The sequence below is a fragment of the Plectropomus leopardus genome, chromosome 12, assembly GCF_026936395.1.
Source record: "Plectropomus leopardus strain MGB_pleo_1.0 chromosome 12, ASM2693639v1, whole genome shotgun sequence".
In the NCBI taxonomy this organism is placed as follows: domain Eukaryota; kingdom Metazoa; phylum Chordata; class Actinopteri; order Perciformes; family Serranidae; genus Plectropomus; species Plectropomus leopardus.
In genome coordinates this window covers 25,649,808-25,671,835 of record NC_142187.1, presented here as the reverse complement: position 1 = coordinate 25,671,835, position 22,028 = coordinate 25,649,808, and the positions used below count along the sequence as shown (strand labels likewise).

The following is a 22,028-nucleotide window of genomic DNA, read 5'->3' as shown; positions in this document are numbered from 1 at the left end:
ATAGCTTCCACTTCTCTCAATAGATGCCCCTAAATCCTACACGCTGGACTTTTAAGTATATTTTGAAATGTAGCCTGTCGGGCCCTAATCTTTACTGAGTAGCCTATAGCAAAGCGATGGTGCAGCAGGGGCATATAATCTTTACAACCTATGAATCCACTCAGCATTTTACTATCTTACATATGGGAAAATGCCATAAAAAGTAAAAAGCAGCTATTTTCCTTAATCAGTTGCAGTAAGAAAATAAAAACATAAATAAAAAAAACTTGTATAAATATATTCAATGTTAAAACAAGGCCTTGTGTCAAAAGACTTATGGAGACAAACAGGCATTCTTGTACTCATTAATTATTGGATAAGTAGCATCAGGTGTAGACTGCCACTAAATAACATAAAAACCCTATTGTAAAACCTAATGTACACAATAAATCCAATTACTGATCCACAAAACTCCATGTGGAAAATTATATTGTACTCAATCCATATACAAATGATTATTATATTCCAACAGTTACAGGCAACTGAATGCACATTCAACAATCTATGTGCCAGTGTAGGTTTCCTTAAGTGGCACTCCACGCCTGGAGCTAATCAGCAAATTGTTAACACAGAGAACAATGGGTGTTTGTCCAGGCTTTAGGAAAAGACATCATGTTAAACTGTATTGAGAAGCTGGATCACTACTATCCTATTGGATGACTTTTTATTTCTATATATAGGAGTTTTTTTCACTTTATCCTGTAAGAAAACATTTGATGTGCTTTCACAACGCTTATTAGCTCTTCATTATTTATTTTGCCGCAGTTTTGTTAGAAAAAGCCTTGTAGCTCTTTACTCTGTAATGAGTTACACAATTTGTTCTGTACAGATGTGTGTGTGTGTGTGTGTGTGTGTGTGTGTGTTTACTCACATTTTCTTTTGGTATTTTCCCATCTGTTGAGGAGTTTTACTGAGCAGTGAATGTTTATAGAGCCTCAGTGGGAGGCGCATTACATTGCATATGCTGCCTGCTCAGCATTTTGTCATTTTCTCATGATAAGCCTGCACTGATTTGTTGTTGTTGTTGTTGGTATTGCTGTTAGGGCTGCACAATTAATGAAAATATTAGTACTAACCAGACTGCAAAATGGCAAAGTACAATATCCAAATTGTAGGAGCTGCATTTTTTTTTTTTATAAAGGTAAAATCTGTCACAACATAGGCCACTATATCAGCTGGCAGGTGTGAAAAGCATCTTCTTATTTTTTTTAATTGCCAAAATGACAGCATTTACCATGGCTTAAATCTGTAAAAACAAAAAACATAATGGAGCATATTTCATGCTTTCCTCGGGAAACATAACAAAATCTAGACTTAAAATAGTAATTTTTTGTGAGAATCATTTTACTCTACGTCTCGTTGAAATTTTCACCAAAACTAAAACATTTGCACAAACTGGGTCCTGTAAAAATGTACGTGCAAGTCCTTTTTAAGTTGATTTAATTTTGAACTTTGAAAAAAAAAAAAAGGCTACATATATATGGTTAGGCCTATTTAAGCTAGAGAGAGGGCCACTCATTTTCCCACAGTCACTCAGGGAGACTAAAGGAAAAATATTTACAGCTGCAGGAAGGGTCAAGATCCAATCCCTGAGAAGTAGATCTAAGGCAAATTTCTCCAACTTTTATTTGTAAATTCTGTTTAATCACATTCAATTAAAAAACAACATGAGTTATGTGTAACTTTAAAGCCATAGACTTTATATAATAATATTTATATAGCCTACAGTCTATGTTTAAAGCCTAAAGGGAAGTAAACACTCCTTACAGGTAGTAGACTGGTTCATATCTGATATTCACGCGAGCTACGGGAGCAAAACAGCGCCACCCACGTGCTCTGTTATTATCGAGCAATGCATTGTGGGACTTCCAAAATGGAGTCCTTGTTGTGAGAGTCAGCTGCGATGTCCTGTGTTATGTAGCCGTCCGCTGCTGTTATAAGGCCAGTAACCGCTTTAATTTCACACACGCACACTCCTGTGACAGTGGACATCATGGGGGTTTTGTGTTTGACCAGAGGCGCGCTCACGTCCGCCAGAAAATACTCAGGTCGATATTTGCGCGTCACGTTTCTCTCCGGTGTCTCAGCTGCAGCAGGTGTCCGTGTCAGGAAGTACAGCCAGGAGACTGTCCAGAGACATGTCCCCGGACAGTTTGTGTGTTATCACCTGCCCCACAGGACGCTACTTAAAATCCAGGGACAAGACACGAGTCCGTTTCTTCAGGGGATCATAACCAACGACGTGGAGCTGCTGGTGGAGCCTGGACTCACTGCCATGTACTCACACATGCTCAATGTGCAGGGACGGACACTGTATGACATCATGTTGTACAGGTAACATCTACACAACATTTATTTTACGCTTCAAACCACTTCAGCACGCTGTCAGCAGACTGGAGGGTGTGGCTGCTTATCTGGAAATGCAGCTGCTGCTGTCGGTGGCAGACCGAGAGCCAGCCCAAACAAACTTTTTTTTTTTTTTTAATTATATTTATTTATCCTCACCATTGAAAACAGTAACAGAACACAGATTTAAAAATAAAAATAAAAACAGTAACAGAACACAGATTTAAAAATAAAAATAAAAATACAGGAAAAGTTATAAACTGCCGATATTTGGCATTTTCATGTTGTTTTTGGGCATTTTGCCAAATACATTGGGGTGATTGTTGATAAAATTAATTGATTAAAAAGTGCAAAGAAAGTCTCAGCATGGGAGGGATTTTTACTTTGTAAAACCTCAGAGAGCTGTTTTTATTTATTAATTTTTAATTTAATTTTTCACTTGAATATTTAAAAATAGTTGCTGGGAACTTGCTGTATTTTATGTTTAAAGTTTCGGTTTTGAACATTTTTTAAAGGCATTTATACATAGTTTTGTATTGGAGTTTTTGTATTCCAAATTCTAAATATTGTCTGTAAGATTGTAATTTTTATTGCAAATGCATATTGATTTCCAAATATTGGCTATCAGTCTCATTCACTACTAATAATTGGTATTGATATATGTCCTGAAAAACCACAATCGGTCGACCCCTTTTAGAAACCCAAATAGGCTCATGGAAGAATCTTACTGAAGGTAATACAATAAATTACAAGTAAAAAAAATAACTTACAATACTGTAAAAGTAATAGCCCGGGCTATTATTTGCTTAAAACACTGAACACAACAGCCTTATATTTGGGACAGGCGTCTATATGGGGTGGGCTTCTAATTCCTTTTCCTCTGAAAGCCATGAAATTATACATGAAATTATTTAAGGTACAACTCAAGTGAATTGTGATCCCATCAGCTCCTTTAATTTTTGCACTGTAATTTAGTATTTTTTGCATCTTTCTACTTTACTGGCTGCTGCTTTATAATGTCCATGTTTACTGAGTGGTTCTGATAATTTTTGTTTTCTGGTTTTGAAATTATTGATTGTCTACACATCCAGACCTTAAAAGATACAAAGGTCCATTAAAAAATATTTCAAATTTAAATTTTAATAAATAAATAATTTGTAATGCTGTGTACCATAAAATGACATATTTTCTAAGATGGTTTATAGACACTAGTATGCGATTGAAGCCAAATGTTTTGTGTGAACTCTGCCTGGTAAATTAGATCTCTAACTGGAATGTATTTGCACCAATGTGCACATCTTCTGGTGTTACTCTGAAGTTTCTATGGGAAAAAAACTAAATCTTTAAGGATATTCTAAGTAGAATTTTCCTAAAAAAAAACAAAAACAGCGTATCTTCTCTTACAACAGTAAAACTCTTCGATCACCACTTATGACCTACAAAAAGTGTGCGGTGAAGTATCCATCTGCAGAGACCCTGCACTCTGTCTGAATTTTCTTTTTGATCCTTCTTATTTTCATGTGTTCAGGACGTCTCCGGGCACACCAGGTGAAATTATGGACTTTACAGAAAGATAACCAGGTGCCAGAGTGTAAGCAGGACTCTGTGCCCAAAAAAATGCAGATGAGGCACAGGAGTGACTCAGGGATTGGATTTAAGATATTGTTTACAAACAGTAACTGAAAAGTCCTGCATATTGTACCTTCGCCTCGGGTAGATCAGGCGAATTTGCTCACCATTAAAGTACGTTCTGGTTAACTAATTATATCATTTTTATGGTGTATTTTCTTTTTGTACAAGTCACTAAATTTACTGCATTTCCTTTCAGTCTGAAAGACGTTGAAGCAGGACAGGGTGTTTTCCTGGAGTGTGACAGCACAATTAAGGACTCAATCTTGAGACATTTGAAGGTGTACAAGCTCCGCAGAAAGGTCAACATAAACCCCTGTCCAGAGCTCTCTGTGTGGGCGGTGCTTTCCAAGCAGAAGAGCGCATCTCAAGAGGCCAGTAAACCTGAGCTTTCCTCCCCGGACAAAGCTCTGGTGTGGGAGACCGATCCCCGAACTCAGGAAATGGGCTGGAGACTGGTGTTGGACAATCAAACTGACCCCCTGGACGTCGTTGCATCATGTCAGAAAGGTGACACGGGGGAATATCACCGACATCGCTATGCAATCGGTAAGACCAGTTATTTTTATTTTTTTTTAGAAAACATGCAGTTTGTATAATAAGAGAAATAGGACAGGAAGTTAGGATTTGCATGGACGTGTTCTTGACAGTTTTTGACAAGTTTTGTTTATTTCCTCTGCTGTCATTGTCGTCTAGGACTTCCCGAGGGCGTGAAGGACCTTCCACCAGGGGTGGCGCTACCACTAGAGTCAAACCTCGTCTACATGCAGGGGATCAGCTTCAGCAAGGGCTGTTACATTGGCCAGGAGCTCACAGCCAGGACTCATCACACTGGGGTGATTCGGAAACGCCTGATGCCAGTACGCTTGTCAACTCCAGTCCAAGACCTCGAGGAAGGTGCCGCGCTGCAAACGCAGTCGGGCAAACCAGCTGGGAAGCACCGAGCAGGCGTCGGAGAGCTGGGTCTGAGCCTGATCCGCATGGCTCACGCCAAAGAGGCGTTGATGCTCAAATCTTCCGATGACACCACAGTGGCACTTGAGGCCTCTGTGCCAGACTGGTGGCCCGAAGACGCAAAAATCAAGTGAAGTGGATGTTTTATCGTTCCCTCAAATGTGACATACATCACATCTGACAGACTTCTCATAGACAGAACCCTGAAGTACAGTATGTTACACTGTCATTGCTTAACAGCTGTGTGGCACTATTCCATTTGTATTTTTGTTTGCAGAAAATGTACTTTTAGAGTTTCCCCAAATTGTAATGTATTATGTTATTTAACTGATCTATTGCAGCACTATACAACAGAATATACCAAAAGTGATATTGTATTGGTGACTGTTGATTAAATATGCAAAAATCAATACAACTCCATTGATTTGTTGTTTTTTTTTTCTAGTTTATTCATTCTTTTTATCTTTCAGTGCAAAAGCTAATTCCAGACATTCATCTCAAACTGAAGGTGCAGTAACACCGTTATCACCTTTTTGCACTTATACAAATTGGCACTTCTCATTCAATCATTCAAGCCTTTTCCAGATAATAGTAACATTGTAGAGACACTACTGAACATTTTACTCCTGATAAAGGAGGTGCTGCCCTCTTGTGGACTGTATGGTGTCCCGAATTTGCTGTAACATGGTTTCTGGCTGCAAAGTCAAAGCTGAATGATCGAGCCGCTTAAAGTCTTCGTTGCAGAGAAGGCATTCAATTATGTGGGCCACTCTTTGTAGGTCAAAGGCAGCGTGGTAAGGTCCAAGTGTGGTGAGGATCTCTGAGAGATGCCGTGGGTAATCGGAGGAATCCCCAGAGGAGCAGGCATTCAGGAAAGCCATTCGGTTGTCAGCAATTATTTTCAGGAACGAAGCAAATTCTGCATAGTTTATACCAGAGCAGGCCTTCATAATAACCTGAAAAGTAACAAACAACAGTGACTTTATTGATGATGTTGCAAACTTAAAGGTCCCATATTGTAAAAAGTTTGATTTTATTGTCTTTTTAAATTATGTAGCAGGTACAGATGCTGTATAAATACCGTGAAAGTATCAGGACACTCAGTCAAAAAACAAATCCAGAAATAATAAACCTTTGCCTTTAAATTAGCTGTAAGGATGTCCTTGAAGTTGTAATGTCACAACTACACTTTATAAAGATAAACACTGCTGCTACAGTGTCACTAGTCTTTTTCCAGCTGCAGTGATTATTAAGAGTTGCAGAGAGCGCAGATGTGAAGACGTGGAAATTTTGACCACTCAGGGTTTTAAAGAGACAGGCGTACATTCAGACAGAGTACAAGAAAAGGATTGTGTTTTTTAATATAAAAGCATGTTAACATGTTCTAGTAGAAACCTAAAATCCAAGTATGAACCTGAAAGTGAGTATAATATGGGACCTTTAACAGTAGCAGAATGTTTCCAGAAAGCATGCAGGCTGAAAAGCTTCTGCAGTACCTGGCAGTGCTGATGCCAAGAGTCCATCGTGTTTCTCCACTCATCTATCTCCTTCTGAACAGACGATAGTTCACTCTGAAGGAACTGCCACATGATGTCAACGTTACAGCCATTCAGCCAGTTATGATTAATAGAGATGGTGTCTTCCTGTAAGACAAACATTGAAAAAGAGAAAATGCCCATGTCAGAAAAAGACCAAAATGTACAATAATTAATTAATTACAATAATTAATTACAATAACTAATTACAATAATTAATTTTGTTGCCTTTAAAGTACTTACCAGATTATAAACTTGATGGTGCCAACCACTGGGCACGAAAATGATTTCACCTGCCTCTTGAATAATTTCAAGCGGTTGGCAGGCTTCTTCGGAGTGTGGAAAAAGGCCTCTGTCTCGAAGCTCAGCAGATGTTACATCGTAAGGGAGGTTGCCATGAGTGTCTCGTAAAAACTCCTCCTGACCTGGGGGATACAGGAGCCATTTCTTCCTGCCACAGATGTTTGCAGACCAACTGTAGGAGCGGAACACGTCAGCGTGGAACGGGGTCCTGGTGAGGAGGAAGTGCATCTGATTGAGAGGTATGTTGCCTTATAACAGCAATAGAAATATTTATATTACTTTTTAAAGTGAAACTTTAAACTAAGGTTTGAATGGGATTCTACTAAAATTATGTTAAATTCTACATACCATGAGCCTTTGGGTCCCATGTAGACAAACCGGTAGTCATCCACTTCAAGTGTATCCCAGTACTCATTGAGCCAGTCAGACGAAAAGAAGACTGGTGTGGTGTAAACATTATGCTCTGGAAAGTCCCTGTATAGCAATATTATTGGATTAATCATGTTCTTCACATTGCACTGTATGAAACAGAGTTACCTTTGGTATTAACAGCTACCTTGACATGTGCCAGTCTTTAAGGTAGAGGCATCCTTTAGGTGATGAGTGGCCATTCTGGATGTATTCTTTCCAGTAGTGTATAAATTCTTTAAAAGGCATAACTTGCTTAGGGTTTGCATTGTACTCCTTTGCATTGCAGTTTGCAACAGGAACAGGAGTCTCATCTGTAATAGACAGCAAATGCGTTATCTTGAAGTCACCATTGCAGTAGCTACATTTGGTAGTTATAAGCATTAGTAGCAGATTTATTTACCAAAATCTTGCAGAAGTTTCTGGAAATTCGGCTTCCCCTCCTCTGACACCCACTGTTTCCTACACTTCCAGTCCTCTGTGAACCTTCTTGAAAACATACACGGGTGATTGGGAAGCAAATATTTCTTGAAAAACTTGGAATAGCTCAACTCCTTGTCGATGTAATCTACAAAATGTGAAGACCAAAACTGTTCGTACGACTGTCTCGGTATTTTGACCAGACTGCAGCAGTTACGGTACGCCTCCCTGTCCATGATGATAAACAAGACGGCTAGCCAGTTAGCAACCTTAGCTGTCACCGTTAAAAACGGTTCAAAGTAGACTAACGTTAACGGGTAGACCGGTTTGACATAGCGCGTGTCGTTTTACTTTTGCTATCAGACTTTAAAGGTGGGGCTAGAAACCCAATATTATATTAAAATGTATTTTTTTCTATAATGACAACAAGTCGCCGCATTTGACTCCATCCCGAAATTCGCAGATTATGGTTCCTGGACGACACATTCATAAAACCGTTGATGTTTATTAATTATCAAACCGCAAATAAAAACGTGTCAATTTATAATATAATAATGCTGCATGCTAGTTTAGCTTATTTAGAAACCGTCGTCCGTGCTAACGATAATTATTTTTACCAAAATCGTCGCGTTAGCCTTTTTCTGACAGAAGAATTTTTCAAGTCGGACAGTAAATACAGCCGTGCTTAACCGTGACGTCACTTCCGTAATAAACATCGGCGATGTTGAGGAGTCTGAGGTAACGTAATGCTCGGCACAGTAAGGTAAAATCGTCGATTAATGTGGTGTGGGACGCACATAATTGCGCCCAGAAGAAGTGATACACGCTAAGAAGTGTCATAACGTTGTAATGGCGCAGTAATAATGCGGTCAGTGGGATAGAAAGGTCGTTGCTTTACAGCTGAAGCTGCCAGTGAGACCGCCTCAGCTGAGCCCAGCTGCTGCCTGGATACCTTATTTCACCCTGAAGAAAGTATGTTTATCACCAGGACAGAGAGATGGTTCAGTGTTATTATTTCACAATTACAGATTTAAACAACAATAGTGTGTACATGTGTATGGTGTGTTTGTAAAACTAAGGATTATTTGTCCTTGTAGGTGAATCTCCTTCCAAAATGAGCCGGGACGTTCCCATCCACAGCTGGCCCGGCTCCTATTACATCAACAGCGAGAAGAGGTGGGAAAATGGTACTCTGTCCCTCACCAGGACCATGGTGCGCTTCGTCTCGAACCAGAGCAAGGAGAGTCTCGCCAGCTTTCGCCTCTCCAGGATCATGGAGATCAAGATGGAGTCATCCAGTTTCATCTTCAGCACCCTCACGGTGCTCGAGGAGGGCAATGTGAAACACTGGTTCGGCTCCCTGAAGCCCAACAGGGTGGTGGTTTATAATGTGTTAGAGCATTTCTGGAGAGAACGCCTTCTGTCCCCAAGCTCAGAGGCCAAAGGGGCAGAGTGTCAACCCTCTAAAGGCAGAGAGCTGATCAACCTGGTGGCAGGGGCACAGAGAAGACTGGAGGACACCGGTAGAGTCCTCAGCCACCAAGGAGAGCAGTTTGACAATATGATGCAGGGACTGGAGAAGATTGACTCTGATCTGGGCGTGGCTGATAAGTAATTATATACATATTTCCTATCTCAATGACATTGTTAGGGATGCATAATATTTAGAGATGCACGGCAGTATCAGCATGTCATCAGTATTGGCAGGTATTGGCTTTAAAATGAAATATAAGAATCAGCCAACATGTTGATTTCTGCCAATATCACAATTTACTATCATTATTATTATTATTATTATTATTATTGTTTTTATTATTGACAAAGTGAACATTTAATTTCATGTCTCCATCTGCTAGTGGGCTTCACAATAAAAGTGTGCATAGCACGATGTTAATGCCACTACAGAATAGACTTGATCACTAAAATTAGGTGGGGAAATATCAGTATCGGATATCAGCATATTAGACATCGGCAAAAAAATCCAACATTGTACATTCCTGATGAATTATTTATTTATATACTTTATAGCCAACACTGATAACTAATAATGACTTGCTTGTCATGACTGATAACCAATACTTTCACATTTTTGTATTTTAAAAAGTTTATAAACTGTAGTTCATGCACACTAGACAGTAAGATAGACCAAGATGTAGTGAGAAAATATAGATGATTATATACTACATAGCCTGACCTAACAAAATCTAACTGACATTACTGTTAACACAACAAAAGCGGAGAACAGTTCTGACTCTTCAAATGTTCATTCATTTTTTCATGTTAAGTATCTCAAAAGACTTCCTAGACATTTAACTAAGAATTCAAATTAAGTGCTTTGACATAATCTGTCAAAGTTTTAAACACAAGTAATGGAAACAGAAAGTGAGGTGCTTCCACCTCTCTGCAGAGACTACAGCTGTGGATGTATGGGCTTTGTGCTGGGGGACAGACGGTGACAGTCCACCTGCACACACAAAGTGACAGGGCTAACTGTAGCATCACACAGCAAGCGTTACTAAACGATTATTAATGGGTTTAATGACAGAGTCGAGCCTTTTTGGTGTGACTTTGTTGGGTAGTTTAAAGACTTGGTGTGAGAAGTGAACGCTCCTGAGACAGTCTCTCAGCACTGCATTGAACTTGTTTAATGGTAGCACGAAGTTTTCTGATCTGGTGGGGAGTCAGGCAGTAGGGGATCAGACACTCTGTGCAGTCTCTGTTTATATTGGCAGCTCGCAAACCAGCTTAAAAGGTGTACCACCACCTGCCGTATCAGGTAGATGCTGCCCTTTTTTAGTAAATGAATGCAGTTTGGCTTTGTATTATAGGCGCTATATATCAGCTATAATTTCAAAATTGTAATAATACTTTTAAGAAAATTCCCATTGTTGGCAAATAAGTCATTGGCCTAATACATATTGTGCATTCTGAGATATTATGCCTTTTTTAAAAATCGGAAGACTTGTTCATGCTTTATTCATCGTTGTTGATTGTTAAAACTAAGTAGTAGCAAAACATAAATAGGCTCATAGTCATACGCTAATGAGTTCTTCCTCTCCCTTTGTATCTGTTGCAGACTTTTGTTAGAGCTGGAGTCTCCCTCCTGGTGGCCTTTTGGTAAACTCCCCTGGAAGACTCAGCAGGACGCCAAGGCTGAGGACGCTGCAAGAGCTGCAGCTGCAGCAGCTTCTGCAGCTAGCAGAGGCTCCGCAAGACATAAGGTGATCACAAGCATCCCAGCCGTAGTGAGCAAAGGCGGGAACTCGGACTTAAAACCCGGATGCTTGCTGGTACTGGTCTCCGCTCTTGAGGTGCGAGACACAAACTGCCAACTCCTCCATCGCTTCGAACGAAATGAAATCGACGAAATCAGAGTGCACAGTCCATATGAGATCACTGTTCGACAGCGGTTCATTGGGAAGCCGGATATATGCTACAGGTTCCTGTCTGCCAAGATGCCAGAGGCAATGTCAGTTTTAGAGATGCAGTACAAAAAGAAAGTGGAGTTCACCAGTGAATACAGTGCTTTCAAAGCAACTCCACTTTCATCTCCATGTGACACAGAGGGGCCCAACTGGAATGAAGGTAAGACATAGATAAATATATTCCTCAAAAATGTAAAAAAAATTAAATGTTAAAGATCTGAGACTTTTTAATGCACTCTTAAATATATTTCTCTCAAATTTTGGTCACAAATTTGTTAAAATCTGTGTGAGCACTTCTCCCTCTCCAAGCTAATCCATTCACCTGACAGGTGTGGCATATCAAGGTGCTGATTAAACGGCATCATTACTCCACAGGTGTGCCTTGGGATGGTCACAATGAAAGGCTCTAAAATGTGCAGTTTGATCACGCAACACAATGTCACAGATGTTGCAAGTTTTGAGGGAGCTTGTGATTGGCATGCTGACTGCAGGGATGTCCACCAGTGCTGTTGCCTATGAATGTTCACTTCACTACAATAAGACATTACCACCCGGCCAATATGTTGGTCAGTCGATTTTATCAGGCAATATTGGCCCATCACAGACAAAATGTTAGCGACCCCGGAGCGGTGTCTGTTGGTTTGTGCAGAAATTCTGCAGTTGTGTAAACCTATTGTTGCATCAGCTGTTCAGGTGGCTGCTCGCAGACGATCTTGCAGGTGAAGACGCTGGATGTAGAGGTCCTGTGTGGCTACTTGTGGTCTGTCGTTATGAGGATGGTTGGATGTATTGCCAAATTAAGGGAAACAACATTAGAGATGTCTTATGGTAGTGAAATGAACATTCAGTTCACAGGTAACCACCCTTGGAGGTAAAGTCCTTCAGTCAGCATGCCAATGGCAAAATCCATCAACATTTGCATCATCTATGGCAGGCATGTCAAACCGGTCCACAGGGGGGCCGGTGTGGCTGCAGGTTTTGTTTCCAACCAAGTAGCAGCACACCAGACTTGACTCATTTAATCAACTGATCTCTGTCTTCAGACAGTTGATTGGTCAAACTGTGTGCTCTTGGTTGGTTGGCACAAAAACCTGCAGCCACACCGGCCCCCCTGTGGACCAGTTTGACATGCCTGATCTATGGTATTGTGTTGTGTGATAAAACTGCACATTTTAAAGATGGATGGACATGTGCTCATGAACACAGATTTTACCAAAAATTGTGACTTAAGCTTTAGGGAAATTTATCTATTGAATGCATGAAAAAAGTTTTAGATCTTTAACTTCAACCTGTTAAAATGTTCTTCGGTGTAAGTAACAGCACATTCGCCGTTTTCATGTGTAAAATAAAATTGACCACTAAGGGGCAGTAAAGATCTATGTTTCCACTTGTGTATATTTATAGGTGTGCAGCCACATGTAAAAACATTTCATCCACATGACTTTTGGATGTGATTATTGGTGTCTCTCCTTGACAGAAATGTGTTTTGATGAGTCACTTCATCCTGATTGCCTCAGTTACTTTGAGTTTACTGTCTGGTTTCCTCATAAACAACATATGCACTCTGCACTTTTTCACCATCTCCACCCATAGAGTCAGGTTTGCTGCAAAGGTGCCAAGACGTAGAGCTCCCGCTGGAGGTCCCAGCTGGAGAGCTGTCCCAGTTGCAGGTGCACGTCCTCCAGCCATCTGTTAGTCAGGCTGAAGCGCAGGAACTCAAGCAGGTGAGACTTGTGTGAATATGTGATTTGCACAATTGTAGCATTAAGATTTTTCATATTTTTATATTTATATGTATGACAGCAAACAACCCGATGGTTTCGGTGTATTTTGATAGCTCCATTCCAACCCACAATCCACCATAATGATTTTTATTTTTCATCCTGTATGATTAAAATGTTATTTAGTGAGACCACAAACCAAAGTCCATCCTGGTTTAAGGAAAAGGAAAGAAACCTGTTCAGTCATTTGGTCAGAATTTACAGAGTCTTTCCATTCAGATCCTCACAGCACTGAGAAATGTTACGGACATGGTCTGTGGTGGCAAGACCTACACAGTGACGCAAATTCAGGCTGATGATTCAGACACATTTTTTGTGTGTGACACACTATACCAGGTAAAAACATTGTTAATGGTAATCTGTTATATTAGTTTTTTGAAGAACAGTGACCAAATTATAAATCAGATTATAGTTAAACAAAAAAACTGCCAGTGCTCTCTGATTGACACAATATTCATATACATATCCTGTCATATCTTCTAATGTTTGTGTTCTGCCATTTGTTTTTGCTTATTAGCCGTCATACTATGTATGCAGACATCATTATATCCACAATAAGATAATATTGGCCGATATATCAGCCAAGTTAGCTCTAATGACCTCTGCCAAGGAGGATGTTTTTTGGTTGGGTTTGTTGGTTCATCTGTTTGACAGAGGGATTACGGAAAAACGACTGGCCCAATTTAATGTAACTTGGTGAAAGGATGAATCACGGGCAGAGAAAGAACCCATTACATTTTTGGAGCTGATTAAAATCATGCGGCAGGTACACAAATCATTTTTCATTTTAGTTAACATTACAAGGGTGTTTGCCCTCGAGAGAATAAATTCTATATGTCTTAAAAATCAGTAGATGGGATTAAAGTTCTATAGTGACAGAATAGAGCCTATTGTAGAAATTAGAGGACTCCATATCAAAATCCACATTCACTGGAACCAGTAATCTTTTGGGATAGCCTACACATGCATTTGCTGAAACTTCATAGAAAAAGCAGTCATTATGGAGCACTCATGGGAGAACTGGTACAATTGTGGCAATGCTTTTTTTATACTATTACTCACATCCAAGTGTCTGCAATGAGCTCCACCAGAGATATTTAGGAATTTTTTTCTGACTCTCCACTTTACATGGAGAAAGCAATAATACTGACTGCAATTAAGAAGTGCATAATAAATGTACAGCTGGGATGATGAGGCTTCAGCTATGTTCAACTATATTTTGACATTATTGTAATAGTTGGGGAATATATCTTGTCACAGTGGTTGTGCTTGAACATTGGCATATTATAGAAGATACAAATTGGAAAAGTGTGCCTTGGTCCAATGAGTTGTTTTTTTTTTAAATCTCTTACGTTGTGTCCTCTGGGCTAAAGAGGAAGAGGACTGCCCAGATTGTTACCAGTGCAAAGTTCAAAAGCCAGCATCTGTGATGGTATGGGTCTATATTAGTGCCCATGGCGTCATGGGTAACTTGCACATCTGTGAAGGCACCATGAATACTGAAAGGTATAACCAGGTTTTGGAGCAACATATGCTGCCATCCAGAAGATATCTTTTTCAGAGATGTCCCTGCTTACTCCAGAAAGACAATGCCAAGCTACTTTCTGCATGTGTTACAACAGCTTCATGGTAAAAGAGTGTAGGTACTAGAGTGGCATACCTGAACATGATTGGCATATACCGGTTATTGGGGCTTACAAGTACCGTGCATGTGCTTTCGTCTTGATGTGACTTATCTTTGTTTCAGTGTTGTCCATCATAGTTTAGTTATTTAACAGTCCTATTTCATGATACATTATTTTGTTGATTCACTGTATAAATCTTATCTGAAACGAGGTATTGTTAACACTTAAATATTTAGTTATCATTGTACTTTATAACAATGTACAATGTTCCACTCTTGTCTTTATCTGTATAATCATTTCTCAAACAAATTTATTGCAGCAGTGACCGCATTGGACCAGTCATACAGGTCGATTGTCTATTGTGTCCATAAATGGCAACTTGGCTGCCAAAGTGAACTTAATGCTAAGCCTTTGTACACAACCCACTCTTAATGTAATTCATGTCAAGATTGGAATCAACAGTGGGTCAACTTGTACAGAGGGTCGCTCAGTTTAACGTAAGTGCTTTGGTAGAGCATTTTTTAAAACCTGTATTATTGTTTGAGGTTGGAAATCAGTCCTATGCTAACAGCTCAAAGTAGTTCACTCATTTGTAGATTTCATGTAATGTCCTTTTTTTATTAATTCACAGTCCTGAAATTACCTTGCTCATGCACAAGGCTTTTAGCTCATGTGTTTTTCTATCAGCTCTAGCCTAAATGTTTAATTTCAGGGCTTTCTACATGACTTCAGTCCTCTAACCATTGTATAAGCAGCTGCTAAAAATAATCATTTTCTGTGTTTTTCTATGACACACCAAAACTCCTGTGAATAGTAACAGCAAGGTGTGATTCAGTCTCCAAGTCGAAATAGTAAAGTCACAGTGAGTGAATACAGTCGTTCCTCGGTGTGTATTGACATACTATCTGTTTTTCAAACTGCTGTCTGGAGCTGTTTCTTTGCTCAGTTGCAATGTCCGCGCGCACTGGCCAGTGAAAACTGACATAATGTCGGTGGGTGTGTGAGAGCATGTGTAGAATAACATAATATTAGTTTAGAAACCATGGTGGTGGGGTTTGGAGTAGTGTTTATTAGGTTTTGCTTGGCACATCACCTTATATTTAAGTTGTTCCATCAACCATAACATACACAGTTGTTGGACCATGGAAACGTAGTTGCAGTTTTCCTGAAAACCGCTGAGAGCAAACAGTTGTATGATATCAATGATCCCCGGAGATAAGCCAGGATTTCTCTCTGAATATCTTCTCAAGCTTCACGTACTGCATAATAGGAAACATTATCATATTTGCAACTTGACTAGCTGTTATTTCATCATGGTTGGTGTTGAATTATAACGTTTTTTGTCCTTCATCTTCAGACATTAAGCAGCAGGCTGTTGTCATTGTAGCCAGAGGTCGGAGTATAAAAACCGTCATTTAGCCTCTTCCTCTGTTTCAATAACACACTCACTTTCTAACTCACTGACCCCATCTTTACACCTCTCCACATATGGTCTGCATGTTCCACCCTGCAATTGCTCACCAATTTTCAGCAGGTTTCAGTATTTAATCTTCTTTTATTTGTGTCTTGCTCCTCAGTTGTTCATGTTCACTGGGGGCTGCTGTGTAATTACTTAAACAAAGACTGTTGCATGTGTGCAGATGCTGATGCAGCTGAAGAACCTTGCCCTGGAGGCAGAGACGGAGCTGGAACGACAGGACGACGTTCTGGATGACCTGACCAGCTCCACTGACCGAGCCACCATGCACATAGAGAAGCACACCTGCCGCATGAAAAGACTGCTGTAGCTGTGACAGGCCAGCAGACACATGCGGCCACTGTGTCCCTCCTGAGAAATGCACTGGAAGTTTCCTCATTGTCCTCAAGGGATTGGTGCAATGTGAAAACAGCGGAATACAGCAGTAGGGACTTGCATATACACTAAATACTTCATAGGATGTTTGTTGTTTAAAATCAAGTGTCTTCAAGGGTCAGTGATGTCTGGGAAGTGTCTGCTTAGTACTAAAGATGTTCACCAAAATCCCTGAAATTTGCACATTATGATGACTTAAAATAAGGACACACCTTAGTATATCACAACAATATTTCTATCTATTACATTAAGTGTCTCATCTGTGGGCTCATACATTTTTGTGATATTTCTACATGTTTTACATTAAGCATTTTGTGTGAATTAGTCCTTCCTTTATAAATTCCATTATTTTATTTGAAACAATTCAGTGTGACTTGGATAATTTAGCCATCTTTATGAATGGTAGAGTGTGTGCTCTATCAATAACACCTAAAATGACAAAACAAGGCTAAAATCTCTGAGAGCAAAAGCCAATATTTCAAGGGTTCAGGTGTGGCCAGAGAATATACAAGGCAAGACTTGTTGATTGTTTACAGTTTGATCAGCAACTTGAGACAGGTCCAAACAATATTTTGGCTAATCTGTATGAACAAATATCTGAATTTGAATGCAGATACATCATTTGAAAAAAGGTAATAAAATGCAAAAAGTCATCAGACGAGAGCTGTTGGGTTCAAAGTTTGTAATTCAGCCATACGTTCCGCCTCTTGTGCTCCCCATACAAAATGTAAGTGAATTTGCATTTCCTAGGATGGCAAAGAAAAAGCCTACGCTACTCTGCCTTACTCTGCCTCTCAATGGCTTACTCTGACATTTTTACCCTAACCCTAAATAATCCTCTCCTCTTACCTAAACCTAACCAATTTGAATACATGCTACATTAGCCTGGTATGAAAAGTTATTTCCTCTCATGCTGGTGCTAAAATGTACATGCTGGTTGTCCTTGCAGCGTATTCAGTGACACATTTTGGGTGAGACAAAGGCGATGTGCAACAGTCAGCCTTTGTCGCCGCTAGTGCTTTGATGTAGATTTGGTGTCTGGGACTTCAGATGATGTTAGCTGCACAACTGTCATTTTGAAAACACTTTTTTCCCCAACTGTCTCGCTTGGTTAAGATTGTGTGAAAAGAGAGGTGTGCTCTGAAAATTCATCAATATGTAAACAACAAAAACGGGCACCCGGTTCCCCACCCAGCACTGGTAGTGGTGCTTATAGCTTGGCTCAGCCTATTTAACCGCACTGGCAAAGTTTGTGGTGGGAAGCCAGTGAGGGGTCAAATGATTGTCAAAGTCCAGCTGACTGACTGATCAGGCTTGGCATCTTGTTTGGGGGAATAGCATGAATCCACATTGCATGATATGCCCTCCCAGGGAAACTGGCTGGTGAAAAAATAAGCTGTCAACTAAGTTTGGACTTTCCCCGAGCCCAGTGGGAAACAGCAATGGCAACAAGCACATGGAAAAGAAAAATGGACATTTGAAAAGCAAAAACAGAAAATAACAGGGTTATTTAATCTCTTTACACAATCTTATTTTTAAAAATCTGCATGTTGCTTCCATGACAAGTATTATTGAAACAACAGAACTTGTAAGAGTGACTGATAACTCGATTTGATCGTGTCAATGTAATTTGGGTACAATAGATTTCACCTCAAAACGATTAGAGAGTAATAGACTGACAGCTAAAGTTTTCCAGTATCAGCACTGCACTTTCTTTGTTTCTGATGATGTACTGCCACACTTCCTTTTTGTAACCATTTCTGTCCTGATGACTTCTCTTTCTCAGGTTCTAGTTGTCACTTATCCTCTCTGGACACAGTTTCTCTGTGGCTTAATGTTGCATGTCTCAATATTTCCGCTTTGTATTGCATCAAGTAAAAGCTGCCCGTCATTATCAATATATAGCAGAAGACTGTAAATGTGCAAACAGAAAACATTTCCTCTGTTTTTAAATATTACACACGAAGTACACCCTATTATGGTCTACGTAAACTGTATATGTCTTGCTAAAGATTGGTACTATTACAAATCTGTATTATCTGTGAATGACTGACACATGTATTGTAATTCTGTGATTTTATTGTAATGTCACCGTGTCACATGTAATAAGCTGAAAGTTAAACTGTTAAACCTGTACCATGTTTTTAAATAATGATTTTAGTGTTGTTTAGATGCTTCTTTTTGCCGATCATACCAAATTCATCCTGACACTGGTTACAACTAAACAGTTAGCTCTAAATATAACAGTAAAAGTGCACCTGCATCCTTCTCATGGCAAACAAATGAATAAAAAAATGCAGCACAACTTGCATTCTAAACTAAATATTGGATTGAATTCCTTCTTATGAGTTCAGTTAGGACGTCACCAACAGTGAACTTCTAATAGCATGTAATTTACAGTAACATGAAGTCATAAGTAAAATCAGTAGTTTGTTTATTTGGATACTTTTGCTGGTTTAAAGCTGCTACATTTTTGTGTGTGTAATTCAATATATCAACAATAGATGAAATTATGAGGACCTTTCAGGTATGCAAGTTTTAGAATTTTTGAGCTCATTGTTTTGGTTCACTGCAATAGTCTTTAGAAAAATAACTGATTGATCCAGTGTATGCTATCTTTTTTTTGCATTTAAAATACTACTACGCTGTGTTTACCCAGCCCATATTCTATGATATAGGCCATGAAAAAATACAAACTGCCCTGCATGACAGATGCTGCCTGGGTGGGAGGCTGTGTTTGCATCATCAAACAAGTCGGCCAGCAGTTGAAAACTAAAAAATGTATATTTTGATGTAGATTTAATTTTTCTTTAAATTACAAGCAGCTCCAGCCATTCCACTCTCCCATATTTTGATATGATAAACAACATGTTAGCGCATGTTAATCGAAGTATGCACTGCTGCATGTACACGGGAATATTAACGAAATATCTGTTTTCATTATGCATGTTAAGAGCTTAGTTGGAATATTGTCTTTTTCAGAATAAGGGCAAAAACTGGGATATCATGTGCATGTAAAAATAGTCAATCTTTGTTCTACAAGACATTGTAAAATTAGTGCTTTTTTCACCCTCAGTTTTTTAAATGTTGCCAGCACATATTTGGAAGTTTGTCATCAGGCATACATTCAGAATTTTCATCTACACTGTGTGTACACAGTGCATTCAGGCCCCTTCATTTTTTTATCACAGTGTATTATAATGCAGGCTTATACTCAAGTTGTTTTAATTCATTTTTCCCTCATTAATTTTCTCTCAATATCCCATAATGACAAAATGAAAACAGGAAGAGGAAAAAAAAGAGAAAGATGAAATTGCACATTTCTCTTGATTATCTCTGAGATGTGTACACCTTGACTGGAGTCCATCTGTGTTCCACTGGATTTCTAATTATTTATTGTAAAGTTGTTAAAAGGAAATGTTTTGACACCTTGATTGGAGTCAACCTGTGTTGCACAGGAGTAAAAAAAATATTGCAAAGTTAGTAAAAAGAAAAGAGAAGAAGAAATATCTCTTTGACATAAGGGTTCAAAGCCTCAGGTGTCTCCCATTTCTCCTGATTATCTCTAAAATGTTCTGCACCTTGACTGGAGTCCACCTGTGTTGCATTCAGTTGATTGGACATGATGTGGAGAGGCACACACCTGTCTATTTAAGGCCTCACAGCCGACAGCTCATATCAGACCAAAAACCAAGCCAAGAGGTCTGAGGAGCTGACTGCTGAGCTCAGAGACAAAATAGTGTCAAAGCACAGCTTTGGAGAAGGCTGCAAAAAAAAAAAAATGTTGAGGTCTCTGAGATCGCAATAGCCTCCATAAGTCTGAACGTTTGAAACAATCAAGACTCTTTCTAAACTGAGCAGTCAGGGGAGAACTCCAGAGAGTTGCCAGATGGAAGTTTCTCCTCAGTGAAAGACATGAAGCCTGCATAGAGTTTGCAACAAAGCACCTTAAGTGCTCTCAGCCTGAAAAAAAGAAACTGAAATTAAATGAATTTAAACAACTGAAGCAAAAGGCTGCAGTATGCACTGTGCACAGAGCATGTGGATCTCACTTGTTAAGAATTTTAGCCCTTGCACACCATGTAATATTTAAGTTTTATCACCTTTTAACACCAGTTCAAGATGAGTGCCTTGGAAATATTTTTAAAGGCAAGCTGAAGCTTTTGAGCAACCAATTTGACTGAAATCAACAGAACACTTGAGTCTCCTGGCACAAAATGACCATTAAAGCAAAAGAAACAACATAATTTATAAACTGGAAAGCAAATTGGGTTTTTTGGAAGAAACAAACGGCAGTGAAATGAGCCTCCCGAATTCCAACCCAGCTATATTCTTTAACAAAAAGTCAACAGGCAACGCCCCTCATAGTCAGCTCCCATGTGACAAATTGCAACAGAGAATATCAAAACACGTGCAAACTAGAAACGGATGTTAATTACTGTTTGAGCCGCTGTGCATGCTGTTGTGTGGAAGTGGCTCACTTTATACACTCTACTATTATAACATCCTGTTGGCACCAAAGTGTTGGCATCAGCTGACCACCCCTGTTGGACCGCTTTCATCAAGGGAGGGGGACTACTTCATGTCAACAGTAGAGCAGACTTGATTTGGCAAGTGGCTGAGCACTCAATTATGAATCAGGAAGACGCCTGACTCAAAGAGGTCTGAAAGAAGACCGACAGCCTCACTCAACAGTCTGGTCTCAGTTAGCATGAACTTATCACTTCTATTAAACAAAGCCCACCATGAAAGACGTGAGACTGTAAGCACAAGCACATGATAACAATAAAGGAGTGCCTAGTTATGACATTATGAAAAGTCCTTCCAGCACGGTTGAAAATGTTTTCACCGCTGACTGTTTATTTTTGTTGATTTGGGTGATAAACAGTAAGATTCTGGAAGTCCCAAACTCCAGAAGCACACCACATGGTTATGTGAATTCCAACCCCTTAAAAAAAAGGTCAGGGAAATAGAGCACACACTGGCGTGGTTTTGAAGCAGCCTTGCAATACGAGGAAGTGGTGGCGGTCTCGTCTGACCACAGATACATGAGATCCGGCTTTGCCTTCCTAACGGATGGTATGGAGACACGAGGGATTTTGCTGGCCTTGACTTCCAAGTCTGTTTACTTGATAGTTCTGTGGCCAGCACTCTCGTTCGAGGAGCATGTCTCCATTGATGGCCAATCAATCAACTCATGCTGGGAAAAAAACAGCAAAAGTTTGTGGGCTATGAGGGCACATGTGGGTTGTGCTGAGCTCCAAAATATGGAGCCATGTGACTGCAGTACAAACAGACTGCAGTCGTCATTCACTGGAATATGTTTTTCAATGTCTTTTTGTAAATATTAGCAAAATTAACCAGTTAAAAACAGAATTATGTTCCAAACACTCACAAAAACATGCAATGGATTTCTCCTCTGAATGCACTCAAATCATTAGCAAAAAACCCCCCAAAACTAAAAACAAGCAAACAAAAAAGTAGGATACTTTTTTTTTCTGTCCATTCCAATAGACAAAGGATCTTAATGCAGACATCTCCTAAAAGTGAAAATGACAAATGGTCTGAACAGATTAAACTTCAGGCATCACCCCTTACCCCTGTTTTTCTGGCTTTCGAGCTCAAACAATAGACTGTACTTTAGCATTTTTGTAATTGCCAACCACCGCAAACACAAAAAGTATAGAGCTGGATCAACAGACTTACCTGCC

The 22,028-nt window shown here is 39.6% G+C and overlaps 3 protein-coding genes across 4 annotated transcripts; 2 read left to right on the top strand and 1 right to left on the bottom strand.

The window, feature by feature from the left end:
* The first annotated feature begins 1,884 nt into the window (after nt 1-1,884).
* On the top strand, nt 1,885-5,383 carry iba57 (iron-sulfur cluster assembly factor IBA57). The gene is made up of 3 exons (XM_042497075.2): nt 1,885-2,373; nt 4,214-4,563; nt 4,711-5,383. The coding sequence occupies exons 1-3, from the start codon at nt 2,033-2,035 to the stop codon at nt 5,100-5,102; spliced, it is 1,083 nt and encodes a 360-aa protein (XP_042353009.2). The 5' UTR covers nt 1,885-2,032; the 3' UTR covers nt 5,103-5,383.
* Nucleotides 5,384-5,477: 94 nt separating this feature from the next.
* Nucleotides 5,478-8,279, bottom strand: jmjd4 (jumonji domain containing 4). Its single transcript, XM_042497070.2, has 6 exons — nt 7,618-8,279; nt 7,363-7,528; nt 7,155-7,280; nt 6,747-7,014; nt 6,465-6,611; nt 5,478-5,924 (listed from the first exon to the last, which is right to left on the bottom strand). Exons 1-6 carry the CDS (start codon nt 7,868-7,870, stop codon nt 5,589-5,591), a joined length of 1,296 nt encoding a protein of 431 aa, XP_042353004.1. The 5' UTR covers nt 7,871-8,279; the 3' UTR covers nt 5,478-5,588.
* Nucleotides 7,714-18,640, top strand: snap47 (synaptosome associated protein 47). Of its 2 annotated transcripts, none has more exons than XM_088085648.1 (5): nt 7,714-7,852; nt 8,732-9,245; nt 10,711-11,219; nt 12,653-12,783; nt 16,106-18,640. In XM_088085648.1, the coding sequence occupies exons 2-5, from the start codon at nt 8,749-8,751 to the stop codon at nt 16,250-16,252; spliced, it is 1,284 nt and encodes a 427-aa protein (XP_087941774.1). In that variant the 5' UTR covers nt 7,714-7,852; nt 8,732-8,748; the 3' UTR covers nt 16,253-18,640. The 2 variants fall into 2 exon arrangements, with proteins under 2 accessions (XP_087941774.1, XP_042353005.2); XM_042497071.2 differs by lacking the exon at nt 7,714-7,852 and adding an exon at nt 8,345-8,606.
* The last annotated feature ends 3,388 nt before the right edge of the window (nt 18,641-22,028 follow it).

Bases quoted from the DNA above. Each gene is read 5' to 3' on its own strand.
- snap47 (XM_088085648.1), top strand. From the start codon at position 8,749: ATGAGCCGGGACGTTCCCATCCACAGCTGGCCCGGCTCCTATTACATC. The intron at 9,246-10,710 runs GTAATTATATAC...TATCTGTTGCAG, and splicing joins GATCTGGGCGTGGCTGATAA to ACTTTTGTTAGAGCTGGAGT. The intron at 12,784-16,105 runs GTGAGACTTGTG...GCATGTGTGCAG, and splicing joins AAGCGCAGGAACTCAAGCAG to ATGCTGATGCAGCTGAAGAA.
- iba57 (XM_042497075.2), top strand. From the start codon at position 2,033: ATGGGGGTTTTGTGTTTGACCAGAGGCGCGCTCACGTCCGCCAGAAAA. The intron at 2,374-4,213 runs GTAACATCTACA...ATTTCCTTTCAG, and splicing joins TATGACATCATGTTGTACAG to TCTGAAAGACGTTGAAGCAG. The intron at 4,564-4,710 runs GTAAGACCAGTT...ATTGTCGTCTAG, and splicing joins CCGACATCGCTATGCAATCG to GACTTCCCGAGGGCGTGAAG.
- jmjd4 (XM_042497070.2), bottom strand. From the start codon at position 7,870: ATGGACAGGGAGGCGTACCGTAACTGCTGCAGTCTGGTCAAAATACCG. The intron at 7,529-7,617 runs GTAAATAAATCT...TGTCTATTACAG, and splicing joins GAAACTTCTGCAAGATTTTG to ATGAGACTCCTGTTCCTGTT. The intron at 7,281-7,362 runs GTAGCTGTTAAT...ATTGCTATACAG, and splicing joins AAAGACTGGCACATGTCAAG to GGACTTTCCAGAGCATAATG.